This window comes from Periophthalmus magnuspinnatus, chromosome 4, assembly GCF_009829125.3.
Source record: "Periophthalmus magnuspinnatus isolate fPerMag1 chromosome 4, fPerMag1.2.pri, whole genome shotgun sequence".
Lineage (NCBI taxonomy): Eukaryota > Metazoa > Chordata > Actinopteri > Gobiiformes > Gobiidae > Periophthalmus > Periophthalmus magnuspinnatus.
The window spans coordinates 20,343,790-20,363,193 of NC_047129.1; the positions used below are offsets into that span (position 1 = coordinate 20,343,790).

Here is a 19,404-nt window from a genome sequence, read left to right on the forward strand (position 1 = left end):
AGAGTCACCCACTGTGATGTTGGCGGCGGGCAGCTTCTCGTCTCCGTATGAGCACCTGAGCCAACCCGAGACTAAGAGGATGGTAGAGCACTACACGGCCTACCTGAGCGACAACACACGGCTCATCGCCAACCCCGGCCTCAAGGTACGCAAACCTGGCAACCCCAACACAGTTAACGACAACAGCCTGAGGAAAGAGTAATTAAGGTTAAAAGATATTTACCTGACAAAAACATATCCGGTTACACTGTTTGATATGGAACAGCGGAGAGGAAAAGAGGAAACGTGAATCACAACATGCACCACTGTCTGTGAGAGTCTGAGGCTAGGCTAACTTAGAGCAGTATCTCTGTATAACCACACAGGTAGATCTGATAACATTTAATCACTGTTCATTATCACTACGCTGCAAGCATCAACGTAGCAACAGGTAAACAACTTCAACTAAGGTCGTTTTCACACATTAGTGTGTGTGGATCGCCCCCCGGTGGCTATTGGTTTAGTTCTGTTTACTTTACTTTTGGGTCGGTCTTGTTCACAACAAACACCGTGAGCCATGTGAGAGTCCATCAGCTGATCAGAGAACTTATCTCTATGACAACGAGCTTCAAGAGACAGAGCCCCAAGAAAATGCACACAAACACACCCAATTCACCTGTACACACACACACACTTCCCCTGTACACGAAGGACTTTTGCCTGTGGCTAAACACACCGTGGGAACTGTACGAGGAGGTGGTGGAGGAGGAGAAAAAGGTTTTAAAACAGACAGTGTCAGGAGGAGACTGGCTGATATTAAGTTGATCCAAATGTCCTTATCAGACAAATGTGTTCAGACTCTTAATTTTGGTCTTAAGTGTTCATATTAACCCGCTCTACATGATCCTTGTGTCTGTACATCAAGATATGAACATTACTAACAGACAAATCAGACGCCTTCTTTCCCTGAGGTCGCTCCTGCTAGTGTTAGCAACAGGTTTGATTGACAGTGTTGCTATGTGTGAAAACGACCTCAAACAGAAATAAATAAAACTTTGAGCATCCACAGACAAAATGATTTAAAAGTGAAGTATTAACACAGTAACAGAGGAGCAGGAGGTGCAGTAGTAACACCTACATCACTGTTTAATCCAGACAAATAGTTGTTTTTTGGACTATACTGTCTCTAATAAGAACTAAAATAATTTAAGACTAGGAGAAATAATAAAAACTAATAAATAAATTGGTCTCTCAGTCACATTTGTCACACAAAAGTATACTAAATTAAAATAAATTAATGAATAAATAAATGGCTCAGATGTTTGACACTAAAGTATAAAGTGATGGTGCAGGGATGGTAAAGAGACACTCTGTAACTTTTCTGGTGGAAGGTCAGTCGCCTGCCTGTCTCCATGGAGATGTGTAATGCCACACTGTGGAAATTTCCAAGCAGCGTAATAACAAATCAAGGCCAAGTCACAGGTCAGATCTGTGGAGAGGTGACCCCCCACAGTAACAATTCATGTGTTTAAAGGTAAAGGTATTTTTGAACAATAAAAACACCTGTGATTAGAATAAATGTCGTATTGTGCAACATTTTGGGAAAAGAACATCTCCATGGAGACAGATGGGTAGCAGACACTCCACACTCCTTTAATTCTTGCGTTGTGTGATGGTAAATAGTCCTTCAAAGCACTATTCACACACACGTTCATACATTTCTAAGCACATTTTGGACATTACTTTGACAGATTGCCGTATTATCGTCTGAACATCATGGTTGCCTCGGTTACAATGGATAAATGAGATAAAAGATCTTCATTTTTGGCAGTTTCCTTGTGAAGTGTCTGAGACGCTGCTTTAAAATGCAGGCGGTTCAAATGCAGGCGGGTCCTGATCACGTATCCAGCTGCCGGACGTTTTGGCTGCTCTCATCAAAACTAATGACTCTCTGGCTAAACCCAGTCTCTTAAGAATGGGATGGCCCGTGGAGAGGAGCTGGCAGTGTGTGTACATTCCAGTTCCCCGGGGGGCACAGGAGGTTAGAGTTGAACTACAGACCCGTGTCCCGGCACTCGTTCCCAGGGCTGTCTCCATCAGATCCTTTCAAAGGAGCTGCTCTGAAAATGGCACCAAGATGTGATATTTTTTTTTTTTTTTTTTTTTTTTTTTAAAGTTCCAGGCATTCCTAAGTTTTGGTTTAGGAGGTTTGATATTTTGGTGTGTGCCCTCCCTCTCTTCTCCCTCTCTTCTCCCTCTTTCCTCAGGCAAAGTTTGGACACACCCTCTCATTCTATGTTTATGCATTTGATGTCTTCTGTGTGCTTAGAAAATGTAGAAAGTAGGAAAAATAAACAGACATAGCTAACGTGCTAGCCGCCACGTTCCAAACATGAAGTGATTATGGGTGCACTTCCGCCTCCATCGACTCTGGCTCAAATTCACTTTCTGTGTAAAAACTGTGTCCTCTCTCTCTGCAATTGCTGCTGTCAGACTCGTCATTTTGGTCTTAAATGTTTGTATTAACCCACTCTACATGATCCTGTTTTTTTATTTCACTATTGTGTCTGTAAATCAAGATATGAACATTAATAACAAACAAATCAGGCGCCGCCTTTCCCAGAGGTCACTCCCGCTTGCGTTAGCAACAGGTTTGACAGTGTTGCTAATCGCCTGCTCCCTGTTTAACCGGCGGTGCTGAAAGGGGCATTACCTTCAACAATTGGCTCCAAATTGGCCTCTATAACTTCTAGCCTCAATGAGCTTCATTTGGAGCTGAACGCTGTGGTGACGTCACACTCAGTCACTTCTTTACAGTCTGTGGTCTGAGCACATCTTGAATTAAAAGTACATAATGAGTTCATACTGTGTTCAAACTGAAAATATTAATCCATACAAAACGTGCGTATAGTGAGTTGACGTTACAGCTGAGGCTGTGGTTATTATAATGTTTGTGTTTTTAGATTTGACCTGGGTTTTAAAAAATGAATAAGTCGACAATGATAATAATTATGTGTTTAAAAGTTTATAAAGTTTAAACTGTGTGGTCTGTGTCTTGAGTCGACTGCAGTAACTTCAGGATCTCAGCTCTTTACAGGTCCTGTTATAGTGTTTTTACCTCTTCAAAAACACACCTGGACTTGTCTGAGTAACACTTTATTATTAGTCTGTCTACATCTCCAAAGCTCAAAATGCTCTGTTCCACCTTGTGATGTCATGAAGTGGTATTTTTCAAGTTAACAGCTCCTTTTACCTTTAGTTCAGTAGAGATTGGCAACTCCAGGACTGAAATAATTCTAGTGAAGGTGTATGGAATTTAAAACACTTTCTGTATTACCACATGATGACATCACAAGGTAGAACAGAGTGTTTTCATTTTGTGGTTTGTGTGTTAAACATGTGTGAATGAAATAAAACACAACTCCAGGTCTGTTTGTGATGGAGTCATGTGGCCCCTATAAGTCCAAACATTTTTCTCATGTCTAAAGTTGTGTCTAAAGTTTGTCCCTCTCATGTGTCCGTCCGCAGTCCTCTGTCAGGAACGAGGTGATGGCGACCAGTCATGTGACGGACGAGTGGATGACCCTGATGGAAATGAGCAGCCTCAACTGTTACATTGTGCGTCGTTACATAGCAACGCCCAGCGGGGTGCTCCGCATTTACCCAGGATCCCTCATGGACAAAGCCTTCGACCCCACACGAAGACAATGGTGAGACTGGACTCGGACAGAGGGAAGGGGAGGAAGAGGGAGAGGAGAGAGAGGGGAGAGAAGGGGAGAGAGAGGGGGCGAGAAATTGTAGAGAAGGGGGAGAGGGAAGAGAGAGAGAGAGAGGAGATAGTGAAGTAGAAGGGGGAGGAGGGAGGGAAAGAGAAGAAAGGGAGAAGAGGGTGAGAGAGAATGAGAGAGTTGGAGAAGAGGGGCATAGAGAGTGGGACAGACAGTAGAGAGGGGTAGACGGAGGATGAGGGGGCAGTGTGGCTCAGTTCAGAGGCTGTTTAAAGTTCACATGGTTTTCATGTTTTTCTCATCTTCAGTTTGCGGCTCGTACCTGGGCTGAATATTTCACTTTTACATCAGTTCAATTCAGTTTGTGGGAAAAAGTTTAGAAGAAAGTGCCACAGCGGGGCAGTAGAGGCTGTAGTCATGATTTAGTGCACACTGTTGTTGTGTCCTTAAGCAAGACACTTCACTTACCTTACTGTGAGTGTGGTGTTCAGTGTTGGTGGTGGTCAGAGGGGCTGATGGCACAGATTGGCCTCGCTTGTGTCAGTCTGCCCCAGGGCAGCTGTGGGTAGAGATATCTGTGCCTCACTGTGAGTGAATGAAGCTCAGACTTGTGATGCATCTGGAAAAGTACAGAGTCCAGCTCATAAAAACAGATGCTGTGCAGTCCTGGTTTGTACTTTACAGTACTACTGTCTCAATAGTACTTGTACTACTCCATACTAGTGCCACATTAAAGAGCTGAAATGTCTTGTTTTCTTCATCTCTCTAATCCTCTAATCATCTCTGCTAAACCTCTGTGTGCTGTGTCTTGCAGTTTTTCAGTTTTCTTCTCTTCATCTCTCTGCTCCTCCCTCTTCCCTCTGTTTCATCTGTTTCTTCCTCTTCATCTCTGTTTTCTCTGTTTATCTGCTAAACCTCTGTGTTGTGTCTTGTAGGTACCAGCATGCCGTTTCTAATCCGGGCCTTATCACCTTCACGGGCCCATACCTGGATGTGGGTGGAGCCGGTTACGTCGTCACCATCAGCCACACGATCCACGCCTCCAGGTGAGTCCTGAGATAGACATGTGTTTTTGATTCATGTTTTTTAAGTAAAGCGATTAACGCAAAAATGCTCAGACACAACAAGTAGGACTCACCTCTGACCTCTGACCTGCAGTGTGTTTGGAGAATATACACCACTTTACTCAACATAAGAGCACACACAAATATAAACACTTTTGACATAGGGACAAAGATCTCGTTCCACTGGCTGAATTACATCAGACGATAATGATGATCATTTACATTAAACTTTTAAATGTCTTTACTGAATATAATTTGTAAAACATGTTACAGTAAAACTAAACTATACTATAAATAGTACAAATTATGAAGAAATGCAAACTTTAATCATTTGCATTTAACTCAATAAAAGTCGGAACTCTGATCCAAACCTCATGTTTTTACTGATTAAACGACTGAAGTTGATGAAAGATGATTAAAATTATATGTCTTAACCTCATTAAACATTTGATTCATTTCACAGCCTTAGCCTTGTTTCTAGTCAGTGGTAGCATGTTTTTGAGCAGTGGTACTATGTGTTTCAGCAATGGTAAAATGTTTTTGGACAGTGGTGGCATTTTTGTGAGCAGTAGCAGGTCTGTGACATTGTATTTTTATAAAGTCTTAGTTCATTCTCTCTGCGTTCCATCCTTTTTGTCCCAGTTCTCAGATGGCCCCGGGTTACGCTGTGGCAGTGATGGGCATCGACTTCACTCTGCGTTACTTTTATAAAGTCCTACTGGACCTGCTGCCCGTCTGCAACCAGGACAAAGGCAACAAGATCAGGTGAGAGTTATGTCATCACTTATTGACTTAAAGGGGGGGTATTATGCTAAATCTTTGTACCGTTCTAATACTATTACCTTCAGCTGCCGTCCCTGCATGTTTGAGTAATTTAGTGATCTTTCCTGTGTCCTGTTCAAACCCTCCTCACAGTCACATGGAACAATGGTGAAATTGTGTGTTGGGATTAAATGGCAAAAATAAATGTAATTAACGAGAATATCACAATGATAAAAGTCGCTGATGATTTAAAAATTCTGGATATGAATAAAGATAATTTTAATGTTATGAATAAGTTCCATGTTTAAACAACTGGAAAAAAGAAACTACAATCTAAAGAACATTTTGGATGAGCAGGGCTGTCGAGAGGAAATTTGGAGGCCCGGAGCAAGAGGTTCACATGGGCCCCCCTCTAACACAAATTAACAGGAAGAGGGTTCAATTCTGGGCCCCTGAGGTCCAGGACAACAGACCCCTTTATCCCTCACTGTTAACTGTACAAGGCTCCACCCACAAGCCTACGTCACCCATGCCCCACACGACAATTCTCCATAAATTTACAAAAACATGAAACAAAACTGTACACGGCAACTTTAAAGTCTAACTTTAACTTTAATAACAATAATTTTTGATATATATGTGAGTAATATTTTTAAATGGGAAAATGCAGGTTTTATTGTAAACAACTGGATACTTAAATGTACTTTAATTGCTTGTAACCTGCCCAGCAACTGCAGATGGAAATGAGCTTTTGCAACAAGTGTTTGCTCATGTTAAAAACACCAGTAAACGAAACTAAAGTTCACAAACCTGATGTATATTTTGACTGAAGTTCTGGCTCTTTAAATGCAAAAGTAAACCACGTGTGTAGTCAAAGTACATGCTGTGGTAAATAATAATAAACGATAATATTGAAACTCATTCCTGCTACTGACACAAAACAAAAGAGCAGATTTAAACCACAAAAACTATTATAAATATTGTTCAGATCATGAGCTGCAAAAATAAACAGCAGAATGAAACACTTTAGTGGATAGTTTGAGTTTGTAATGAGTCAGACAAGTTATTCATTCAAACATTTACAGCTTGAATCTGATATAGACACAAATAACACCAAATGTCCCAGTAGAGCAAAGAAAATACATGATAATGACCCAAAAACATAGTTCCATCTTCATAACCTGAGCGCTGAGTGGATATGGTGAAATCGTGAAATAGGCCTAGAGTCTGTGTCTGTTGCTCTGAGCTGTTTTGAATCTGTTCTGTTTCTTTCCAAAGTGAATCTCAAACTGAGGAAGAAAATGGAGGGAAAGTAGAATACGAGATAATCTGATTACCACGGTGTTCAGCTGCTGATGTGGCCTTGTTTTTGCTTTAAACACTCTCCAGTTTTGTCCTCCATTCCTCCTCCCCCTCTTCTCTCTCCCCTCCTTCCCCTCCTATCCCAGTCCTCCTCCTCCTCCCCCTCTTCTCTCTCCCCTTCTCCCTTCTCTCCGAGTCCTCCCCACCTCTCCCTCCTCCCTCCTCTCCTCCTCCTTCCTTCTCTCTCCTTCCTCTTTTCTCTCTGTCAGTGTTCAGGGGGCATAAAAAACAGGATTATCTTAAAGGGGAGTGGGGCTGAGGGGCAGTTCTTGGCTCAGAGCCTTAAGTGAAACACGTTTTAAACCTTTGAACAGGACCAGGACAATATAATATAGAATATGTCACAAATCAATCCAGTTTCTCATTAAAAACTAAGAAAAAATAGTCAACTCAAAGCGCTTTACATGGAGGAACCACTCACACACACATTCACACACACATACACACACATTCACACACACATTCACACAGAGTACACAGACACTGAGGCGAGGGGGGTTGAGTGTCTTGCCAAAGGACACAACAGCATTCATCTGTGGGAACTCAAATCGCTCCATCAACATGTGTGTCCATGAATCTGACCGCTCAAACAGTGATGTTTATATTTTCACTGGGATTTGAACCGCCAACCTTCAGATCAGAGAAAAACACTTTACAAACTGAAGTCTGCTCCAAACCACAGGCGTCTGCTCATTTACACAGATCTGAGCTGAACATGGATGAACTGAAATGAACAAACTGATTAAAATGTGATTAATTGCACAGGTCAACTTTTGATAATCATCTGAAGTCATTTATGTAAATTAAAATGGTGTCTCTTTGTTTGTGTTCTTTTGATAATCGTCTAAAGTCGTTTATTTAAGTTAAAATGGCGTCTCTTTGTTCTGAAGGTGTTTTATAATGGAGGACACAGGTTATCTTGTGGCACATCCAACTCTCATCGATCCCAAAGGCCACGCTCCAGCCGAACAGCAGCACATCACACACAAGGTAAATAACAAACATAAATACTTTTTCATATATTTTAATCATAATTCATATAATCTTGTGTTCCTGGAGGTTTCATGTTTGTGTTTTCTTGTGTTTTCTTGTGTTTGCAGGAGCCGCTCGTCGCTAATGACATTCTCAACCATCCAAACTTTGTGAAGAAAAATCTGTGCAACAGTTTCAGTGACCGCACAGTGCAGCGTTTCTACAAGTTCAACACGAGCATCGTGGTGAGTTCATCCTCATGTTCAAGTGTGTGCTGCCATCATGTGGTGAGCTGGAGTGTTACAACTCTGTAAGTCAAATACTGAATGGACAGTGTGGAATGTCCCTGAGCCTTAAGTCTTTATTGAATTAAATAAAATGTACACAAAGAAGCCAATTATTATATTACATAATTAATAAGGATTTGAATATTATTATGTAAATACATATAATATGTAAAATAATAACCGATAAATATATTTGTTTATTCTTAGTTTTCTTTTGAGCTGAGTGGTTGATGTGGAGGTTCACAATATTGTCCCTTTTTAAAGCTGCACTATGTAACTTTTGTGACCTTGTCAGCTCGTGGTGGCAGTGTCTCTGTCTCCATGTAGATGCGTTTAATGCCATACTGTGGAGCATTCTAAGCAAAGCAGTAACAGTTTTATGGTGACCAGCAGGTGGCAGCCCATGCACAGTTCCACAGTGAAGCTTTAATCTGGTCTTTACATAGAACAAAATGGTGGCTCTTGATGTTCTGACAGTTTGTTTTCTTGTTTCAGGGGGACCTCACCAACCTGGTCCATGGGAGTCACTGCTCCAAGTATCGCCTCACGAGGATCCCAGGGACCAACGCTTTCGCCGGAATCGTCAACGAAACCTGCGACTCTCTGGCCTTCTGTGCCTGCAGCACCGTGGACCGCCTCTGCCTCAACTGCCACAGGTCAGTGCCTTTTTACACTGGTCAGTGTGTTTCACACACACACTGGTCAGTGCCTTTCACACACACTGGTCAGTGTGTTTCACACACTGGTCAGTGCCTTTCACACACACACACTGGTCAGTGCCTTTCACACACACTGGTCAGTAGAGCTGTTGGAAGAATCACAGTGTAAACGAGAACAGTTTGAGTCGAGGCTCACAAAAGCCAGTTTTTTAAGTTCTATAATTTCCTCCTCAAACAACAAAATATCTGCAGCCCTGTAGTTTAGACCTGTACAAACATGTTCTGAAATGCCCCTATGTCACATGCCCTCCCTGTGTGTCAGACTTTATGCCACTGACACAGACCAGGAGAATCCCATTGATATAGACTCATTCAATTAGACTCATTAAAAGATGCAACAACAGCAGAATGAACCAGTACCAGAAGTTATGTATTCTAACTCTAAAACTCAGATCTAATCATTTAACATAAACAAATGGCTAAAATCTGCACACTTTTGCAAAGAAATTGTACACGTGATAAATTTTGAGCTCCAGAGTCCATGAAGTGTCTTTACAGTTTAAACATGTGTATCACAAAGACATTGATCAGATCTTACTCAAACTTGTTCTGTTGGACTCAGAGGTTTACAAAGTGTTTGACCTCATTTAATACACCTCTATATGAGCTCCATCAGTCTCATGAAGCGCATCAGGAGGGGACTGTGTTTCTTTCCATCTTCACTGCAGCAGATCCTCATCGATGGCTCAGTCTCATCTGTATCTTTGGCTTTAGTTCAGTCATGTCCTGTATCTTAGTTTGACACACGGCATCTGTAACACAGCCTCATAAAACCATGACACTGTGCCTTCTCTGGAGGAGGAGACATGTTTTAGGTTCATTCAAAAGGCGCCTCTTTAATCAATGGGATGAAATACAAAAATGCAGCGTGGTTAAAAACGTTTATAACCTTTGATACAACAGAACACATGTAATTAATATATCTGATCACCTGCCTTTGTCTCTACACTTTAAGTAACTTTTAATCTGCAGCTCCCCACCTCCATATTCAGACATCTGACCACTATCTGACCACACTCAACTGAAGCTCTTGTGACCATCTGCTCCTTCAATGTGATAATAATGGTCATTTACACGGCCAGGAAAAATCTTATAAAAAGAATAAACAGACAATTATTCAGTTTTTTTTTACAAAACAAAACTCATTGTCCTCAAACAGATGGAGACTTTTGAATCAGTGGATTTCAGAAAAACTGTTGTATTTGGAAAACAAAATCTAATGAATTTTAAAATAACTGCATCAATCTTTCATTTGTGTTTTTGCCACCTTCATTTTCCTCGCTAAAACCTGCAGAGGTGTGAACAGTCAGACGTCAGACTGTACCTGTGTGCGGTCAGATGCACGAAGAATCTGACCATTTTACAGTTTAAAGCTAAAATATTAGTAAAATGAGACGTAAACCTCTATTTATGGGTTTATGATAAAGATATTTCTGATGATGTGAGCCGATGTGGAGACTCAGGATGGCCTCCCTCCGTCCTCTCTGTAGATGGAGAGGGCTTCAGGCTGAAACATGAACGAGAGACACGAGGAGGGAGGGACCTGTATAAAAGGGCTTCTGGGTAATTAGAGGTGTGGCTGAGGTGAGCTGTGGGTCACTGGAGACGAGCAGGAGGAGGATGAGGTGCAGTCCTACTCCTGAAGATCAGTTCATCATAATAATAATCATATAAAATAAAAAAATAAATACATTCAATAAAAAAAAAAAAAACCCAAAAAAACATATATATACATAAATAAAGTAATATAAATTAAATTAAATAATGATTAAAAAAAGAATTTAATTCAAATAAGTCTTTCTGATCTGGTCCCTTTGATCACTCCCATCAAATTGTGCAGTTTGTTCTTTAAGTCATTTTTAAGTTCTATAAATCAGAGTTTAAAGCAGATTTTAATGATCTTGTGACCACACCCACTGTTTACACGACATTTGGATAATCTGATAACTCCACAAATCAGATTATGAAGAGGTTTTTGGTGTTTTTGATCATGTTTTTTTTTTTTTTTTTTTTTTTCAGAATGGAGCAGAATGAGTGTGAGTGTCCCTGTGAGTGCCCCCTGGAGGTCAATGAATGTACAGGCAACCTCACCAGTGCTGAGAACAGGTGAGACGTGCAGCTGCCATCTACTTTGTCTTTAAAATGTTTTTGTCGCTTCTGTTCAGATATTCGCATCGCACATTCATAAATCCTGCGGCCTCTTTCTCTCAAACCACTTTGACAAGTTCACCACAGTTCAGAGAAATGCTTTTAAAATATGTTTTGAAAATGTCAATGTCAGTGATGAATGAAACAGAACTCAGCTGATTTTGCACATTAGAATTTAAATGTTATTGTTTTAGAATAGTTTCTGTGTTTATGGAGAGTAAAAACACCATGTCCTTTCTGGCTGTGTGGAGGTACATTCATTCGAGTAAGTGTTTTCTGGAGTATTTTCGGACAAAGGCATATTTGGTCATATTATTGATCATATATTACATGTTCTTAATATGCTGCTCCTTCCGATCACATTCAGTTTTTATATTTTTGGTGTTTATTCTTTGAACGTACCAGATTACACTCACCTGAAGAGTAGTTTCCATAAAATACCACCCACATTTCTACTTTTACTTGTGTTATCTCTTGAACCACACTTTCTGCAGTAGTTGTATTGAAGTAACAGTACTCTTACTCAATGGTTTGGTCACAGTACTCACGTGGTAAACAGTCATATTTTTATACTGACACTACTCAAAGTGTTTTACATCACAGAACCACTCACCTTCAGTTAATGAGTAAACATATCATACACCTGTTTATTTTCAGTATTTAATGTTTTGCCGTACCAATAACATCAATCAATGTTATGTCCAGACAGTTACTCTTTACTCGAGTAGTAGTATCCCCAAATACTTTTTTACTTTTGCTCGAGTAATTTCTTGAACCAGTACTTTAGACATGTACTTAAGTAAAGTACCGATGCTTCACAATAATATTACTTGAGTACAGTATTCTTCTGCTCGTCTCTGCAGTGTATAAATAATAAAACTGTCCTCACACGTTCAGCTGAAAATCATCGCACTGAGAAGTTTCCTCGATTCCTCGATGTCTGAAAGATTTCACTTTGAAAAGTTTATAAAAAGTGTGAATATATTTTTAAAAGTGTTGATTTTTGGCGTCTCTTTCTCTGAATTGTAAATGTTTGTTGCTAGATCTTCGGCTCCGTCACGTTCGCTCCTTCACTTCACGTCCGCTCCCTCTCTTCTTTTGTCTGTATTGTTTTCAGCGCTCGTTCTTCTCCTGCTGTTCCTCTGTCGTCTTCCCCACCTCCTTTCATCAGCCATCATCTGCTTTTGACAGCACTTCACTTTTTCCAAATGCCAGTTCCTCCTTTCGAGCACAGAGACATGTAATTATCATTGTGGTGTTGTTAAGTCTCTGTGTTTCCTGTCAGGCAGCAAAGATGGCCGCCCTCTGCACAAACTCGACTCGACACAAATCTTTATTATGTTGTTTTATGCGACAGTGTTTAAATCCAGGGTCCAAAAGATTCTGTTGAGCTGCATAAGACCGAGAGCTTTTAATTATGTTTATGTTTATTTATTAAATATGGGACAGTGCACATTAATCAACATGTGTTAGTACAGCATGTAAAAGTGCCAGAGTTAGCCATGCTGGATAATTTTCATCCATAGTCCCATTGGCAGGTTGATGGCAAGACAAAAAAAAGACATAGGCACAGAAAACATTCAGTCCATCACACATGACAAAGCACATTAAAGGTCAGTGAATAATACTGTAGACATATTAGTAAAATTAGAACATGCTAAAAGCACAGCACATACAAGGCATAATTCTGCCTCCTTTGCCTCCTGTACCTCCTACAGGTTTAAAAAGGTACTGCAATCACAACTGAACCCGTGTTGCCAGATCCTAAACCTGCAGATAGAGGAAACATACACATTTTCTCAGTTTATGAACAGATCGTGTCTCATGTGGAGTTCAAAACCTTCAGACTTCACTCCCTGAGCTGCAGAGGCCGCACTGGCACTGGCTGCAGGAGCTGGGGTTTAAGGAGTGAGGATCCAGATCACAGCAGAGATCGATCGATATGGGTTTTTTCGATGCCGATTGTTTAGGATCCAGAGCAATCTGTAAGCTCTACCGATATTTTTAGACTTATTTTGTTTGGTTTTTTTTCCTCTCAAATTATGTTATGCAAATTTACCACAGCCCTATAAGAGAGCTGTAATCAATCATTTTGTGCAGGTGTCTCTTCGCACTAAAGTGTTCATATAAACCTTTGTGTGTGTGTTTTTTTTAAGCAGCAGATCGACCAAAACAAAATATCGATCTGAGCTGGAGATTTAAAGCCGATACTCCATACGCTAAAAAGTCCAAATATCGGTGAAGTGATTGATCCTTCCATCTCTAAATCAAAAACGGTGCTTTTGGGTTTAAACCAACTGGGTCTTCGCATTGAACCTGACAACCCAAATGAGAGAGTCACATGAGGCTCATTCTGCGCTCTACTAATCTACACTAATCAATGCTAAAAAGGATCAGATTTTTGATACTTTTGACAGCTCTAATAGTGATTTTAATGTGTGTTTCTTATTCTTTAAAGCACTTTGAATAACTTTGCGTATGAACTCTGCTGTACAAACATTTTAAAAACTTTCTGTTGACTTCACTGTTGTGTTTTTCTGAAGGAACCCGAGCTGTGAAGTGCTGCAGGAGCCTCTGAGTCTGAATGTGATTGACCCGAGTTTACACGAGACTCTGCCTCAGTGCATCAACACACGCTGCAGCCAGAGGTTCACCAGCAGGTACAGAACTTGGAAAATAAATACAGAAATAAACATTAAATACCACACAGTTTACGCTCAGGCACCAACTCGAAATGATGCAGCGCTCTGACTGTGAAATAGAACTAAACGTTTATGGTTTGCTAAACCTTTAAACAGGGAAAATGAGCCTCGCTGTGTTTTTCAGTGGGATCAGGTCGACACAACTTGAGAAACACGGTGAACACTTTTTTTAAAATATAAACACAAATATCTGAATTATTGACTTACAGATATAGCAAACAACATTAGTACAAAGAGAACAGTGTGATATGGACCTTTTAAATGTTTTGTTTTTTCATTCTGTCTCCAGAGTTCTGTCTGATTTCTCTTCTTTTCTTTGTATATTTAAGTGTCTGACTCTGTTCTGATGTGTCGGGCAGTGACTGTTTTGGAGTGCTGGACTGTGAGTGGTGCATGGTGGACAGTGATGGGAAGACGCACCTGGACAAGCCGTACTGTGCCCTGCAGAAGGAGTGCTTCGGGGGCATTGTCGGAGCCAAGAGCCCCTATGTGGACAACCTGGGACTGTTAGGTCAGTGGCATGTTTACGAGGCCAGTTTTCTCTGTATTTTACACCAGAGTCTGATTTTAGAAAGTAATATTTTTTGTAACTATCAGAATGTCCCACAGTATGGCTTTAAACATGTCCATCTTGTATTTATTTAATAACAGGTGTTTTATTGATCAAAAATACTGTAGGAAAACATGGATTCTTACAGGGAGTAGGGTCGCCTCTCCACAAACCTGACCTGTAAGCAGTAGTGGAGTCACGTGTTCTTGTTGGTAGGAATAGATACGTTTAATGCCATACTGTGGAACATTCCAGGCAAAGCAATAACATCTCCACGGAAATGAGCAGGTGAAAAAAGTTACACAGTACAACAATTTAAACAGTTAAACAAAAAAAAAAATAAAAAAAATTGGTCCAGTTAATCATGTGAAGTTAAAAAATCATTTAGCTCAGATCTATTGTGCTTGTGTTTCTATAGTTCTCATCTCTGTGGATCATTGTTATAATTTACACATTTTAAATCACAATATTCATCTAAAACCAGTGGCCGTGTACTGGTTCAGGTGAAAACGAGGGGAGATCGACAAAATGGCATCTTGAAAATAGTCGATTAACGATTATTCAAACATGAATCACTCCAAATACAACTTCAGAGGCTCAATGAGAAGAAACGACTAGAACATGGTTAAACATCTGAACAGAACAGTTTGAAGAACATGTCTGATTGAACAGTACTTTGGTATTTTTTTACTATGAAATTAAGCTAACCGTTTCCATCCCCCTCTGCAGAAGAAGACGTGGCCCCTCTGAACATGATAAAGAGCGCCCCCGTTGGGCCAGTGGCGGGGGGTATTATGGGATGCATCATGGTTCTGGTCCTGGCTGTTTACGCCTATAGACATCAGATACACAGACGCTCGCATCAGCACATGTCGCCTTTGGCAGCACAGGGTAAGTCTGGCATGTTCTTATAACTAACTGAACAACACTACCTGGCCAAAAAAAAAAAATCGCCACCTGGATGAGGCAGTGCTGTGATCTGGGGTTGGTGCAGTTGGTCAGGTCTAGGTTCAGCATCAGTCTGTGCTCAAAGAAGCTGCCACCTGAATATACTGAATGACCAGGTTATTCCATCAATGGATTTTTTCTTCCCTGATGGCACGGGCATATTCCAAGATGACAATGCCAGGATTCATCGGGCTCAAATTGTGAGAGTGGTTCAGGAGCATGAGACATAATTTTCACACATGGATTGTCCACCACAGAGTCCAGACCTTAACCCCATTGAGGATCTTTGGGATGTGCTGGAGAAGACTTTGTGCAGCGATCAGACTCGACCATCATCAAAGATCTTGATGAAAAATTAATGCAACACCGGATGGAAATAAATCTTGTGACATTACAGAAGCGAAATCGAAACAATGCCACAGTGAATGCGTGCAGTAATCAAAGATAAAGGCGGAACAACGAAATATTACAGAGTGTGACCTTTTTTTTTGGCCAGGCAGTGGGATAATTATTATGATTTTGTTAGAATGGGGCAGTATCTGTGGTGAATATTTTTGCATCTGTCAAAAGGAAACAAATTTAAATCAGAAGAGATAACGCAGAGTTCTAAACGTGAATCCTTCTGTATCAGGACAATACTCCACACAGTTTACACACAGAAACACATTTTACACCTGTTTAAACATTCTACTGGCAAAATAATAATATAACTGTGATTTGGGTAAACTCTAGCTCTTGTTTACAATAATATTTACACTGACTTCTGTCCCATCTGATGAGCTTGAGCCACTTTAATAAAATGGTCAAATTAAGGAAAGCAAAACAGACACATTTTTATACAGAGCTTTACATCAAGGAACCACTCACACACACAGACACACACTTTGGTAAATGGTCACATATTTCTATAGCGCTTTTCTACCTTCAAGGCACTCAAAGCGCTTTACAACAAGGAACCACTCACCCGTTCACACACACATTCACACCCCCAGTGTACACAGACACTGTGCTGTAGAATTACCAGTACATGTCACGTCACATCTGAAGCACAGGGCCAATTTTTTCAAAATGGTCAAATCATAAAAATTGATAAAATATTCAGCAAACTCTTAAACATAGTAATGCAAACCATGTTATTGTGACATGAGTTTAATAATATATTCTTTTCTATATTTAATGTCTAGTGTATCTTGCTAACGGCCCGCTAAACCAGCAGTTCAAAAGCCTCGCTCTTATTGGCTCTTTGGTTGCTGTGATTCCAAATATAGAACCCTGCCCCAGACTGGCCCCTGTAACTGCTCTAGCCTTGATGAACTTAATTTAGAGCTGAACGCTGTGGGTGACGTCACACCCTCACTATGTTCTTTTCCCTGTAACTGTAGCGACATGATAATAAATGACATTTTGAGTGCAGACAGTTCTGGTGTAGACCCTTCTTCCTGATGTCGAATAACTGTCATAAACCCCGCCCCTTCTGCAGCCTGTAAACAATGACTTTTAAGATTTAAGTAATGAATAAAACCAATCCAGTTTAATATGTGATTAATGAACAGTGAGGGGGAGCGGGCGGAGCTAAAGCACCGACATCAGACCTGCTCCGGCGTGATTTGTGGAGTTACTCGGTGTTATTGTCAAAACCATCAAACTAGATTATAGCCTCATTAAAACTGTACGCCATGTCGCTCTCAGAGTTTGGTAAATAAAGTGGAATAGATAGAAGAGTAAGTCTGCAGGCTTCAGACAACAACAACGACCGCAACAACAAAATCAACAGCCGCAACAACAACTACAACAGACACAATGACCACAACGACATAACAGCAACAGCCACAACAGCAACCACAACACCACCACAACAACCATGAGTACCGCAACAATGACTACAACAACAACAACCATGAGTACAATGACCACAATAATAACCACTGTAACAACCACCACCAGAACAACCATGACTACAACAATCGCAACAACAACCACAGCAACCACCACAACAGTAACAACAAAAACAACCATAACAACAACCACCATAACAACCACCACAAAAACAAAAGCCACAACAACCACCACAAAAACAAAAGCCACAACAACCACAACAGCCACGATGCCCATAACAACAACCGGTCGATGAAGTAGTCAATATAGTTAAAAGTACACATACAGAGGTAAAAACATCCTCAACTATCATTCGAAAAAAAATACTAAAGTAAAAGTATTTAAGTACCGGTAACTGTTTCAAATTGTGCTCTGAGTAAAATGTAAAAGTATTTCACACTTTTGTTTTGTTAAAGTGTAAATGGAGTGGTATAGAGTAAAATGCTTGAACTCGGACATGGTAAAAAATAACCCCTCCAAATCATACGAAAAGTACTTTTTACTTTTCAGGCCAGTTCAAAAATGTAGTGGAGTAGAAAGTACAGATACTGCTCTCAAATGTACTCAAGTAAAAGTAAAAAATACACACTGTAAAATGTACTTAAGTAGAATTTTGAGGTATCTGTTATTTACTTCAGTACAGTACTTTACATCACTTCTCAAATGTCTCTCCTCAAACTGTCATTTAACTGAGGTAAAAGTGCAGATTTACCACAGGTGCCATCCCATAAAACCAAGTAACAACAAAAAACATGAAATACACTCGTCTCATTGTGCTGCTGTTGTTCAAATCCATAAAACTCAACTTTTCATCAGTGAAAGTAAAAGTTCCTCTTGTTTGTCTGCAGCACCCGGGGGGTTTTATCTTTTCCATTCTTTTATACATTTGTTTACAATGACTCATAGAAATGTCCGTGAGAATGTCCAACCTTGACAACGAGCGCGACGAGAGAGACGAGGACAGCCACGAGGACAGAGGCATCAGTAAGCCGCCATCTTGTTTTTTATTACATTGAATTTAAAGGTCCTGTATTTTCACAAAACTGACCCCTGTGAGCTTTAATCCATGTTCTAATGCTGTTCTCTCCTCAAAACAGACCTGGAGTTATTGTTTTTTTCATTCACACATGTTTGAGTAACATTTTATTATTAGTCTGTCCACATCTCCAAAGCTCAAAATGCTCTGTTCCACCTTGTGATGTCATGAAGTGGTAGTTTTCAAGTTAACAGCCCCTTTTACCTTTAGTTCAGGAGAGATTGGCAATTCCAGGGCTGAAATGATCCAAATGATTCTAGTGAAGGTGTGTGGAGTTTAAAAACACAGTGGGGCACTTTCTGTATTACCACATGATGACATCACAAGGTGGAACAGAGTGTTTTCAGTTTGAAAGAAGAACTCAGGCTAAATATGTAGGGTTTGTGTGTTAAACATGTGTGAATGAAACAAAACACAGCTCCTGGTCTGTTTGTGATGGAGTCATGCGGCCCCTTTAAGTCCAGACATATTTTTCTTGTGTCTAAAGTTGTGTCTAAAGTTTGTCCCTCTCGTGTGTCCGTCCGCAAACATTAGAACAGATCAGAGAATAGTGTAATATGGGCCCTTTAAAAGTCATTATAATCTTGGTAACTCTTTAGTTTAGCGTATGCTAAGTGCTAATCGGTATGCTAGTTAGTGACTGTCCTATAACTTATTCATTTGTATTTATAAAACACTTGTGAATGCACATTAATATCACAGTGTTTGTACAAAAATAAATAAATAAATGTGTTAAAGGAAAGGGACTGACTAATGGTTGAACACTTGTAATTAAAAAAAATATTTATTAGTACTTTGTAAATAGTATTTTTGTAAAGCCAGGCTCAAGACCAGAGGTAACAGAGCCTTTTCCGAGGCAGGGGCCAGACTATGGAACAGCGCCCTCTGCCTGTCAGATCCTCTGTCTTTAACTTTTCCCTGGTATTTAGGATATGCAGGTGTTAGTGTTCTCTCTGTATTGTGTATCAGTGCATGTGTTTTGTGTTGACTTTTATGTGACGCTCTTTGGTTCAGCTCAAGTTGTTTTAAATGTGCTGTAGAAATAAACTTGAGTTGAATTTAAGTAGTCCCTAAACTGTTCCCATAAACTCTCAAACCACATGATGAATTCTGAATGTTTGTCTTTGAATGTTTAGTGAGTAACACCAGATTCATTGCTGCGGTCATCGAGAGGCACACGCACACGCCCGAGCGCCGGAGGAGGTACTGGGGCCGCTCGGGGACAGAAAGCGACCACGGTAAGACTCTGTACAAACACGCCAGTTACTACAG

At 40.3% G+C, this 19,404-nt stretch overlaps 1 protein-coding gene across 2 annotated transcripts in view; it reads left to right on the forward strand.

Moving 5' to 3' along the window:
- The window catches only part of cachd1 (cache domain containing 1), a 100,755-nt gene that overhangs the window by 66,380 nt on the left and 14,971 nt on the right, over positions 1 to 19,404 (forward strand). Inside the window, exons 14-26 of one of the 2 annotated variants that reach the window (XM_033965202.2) lie at positions 3 to 145; positions 3,508 to 3,689; positions 4,643 to 4,753; positions 5,414 to 5,536; positions 7,786 to 7,885; positions 7,996 to 8,112; positions 8,650 to 8,810; positions 10,893 to 10,979; positions 13,565 to 13,681; positions 14,083 to 14,234; positions 15,003 to 15,164; positions 18,003 to 18,080; positions 19,269 to 19,370. In XM_033965202.2, coding sequence (XP_033821093.1) covers positions 3 to 145; positions 3,508 to 3,689; positions 4,643 to 4,753; positions 5,414 to 5,536; positions 7,786 to 7,885; positions 7,996 to 8,112; positions 8,650 to 8,810; positions 10,893 to 10,979; positions 13,565 to 13,681; positions 14,083 to 14,234; positions 15,003 to 15,164; positions 18,003 to 18,080; positions 19,269 to 19,370 — 1,635 coding nt within the window. The remainder of the gene's footprint in view (positions 1 to 2; positions 146 to 3,507; positions 3,690 to 4,642; positions 4,754 to 5,413; positions 5,537 to 7,785; positions 7,886 to 7,995; positions 8,113 to 8,649; positions 8,811 to 10,892; positions 10,980 to 13,564; positions 13,682 to 14,082; positions 14,235 to 15,002; positions 15,165 to 18,002; positions 18,081 to 19,268; positions 19,371 to 19,404) is intronic. The other variant, XM_055221024.1, reaches the window with a different exon arrangement.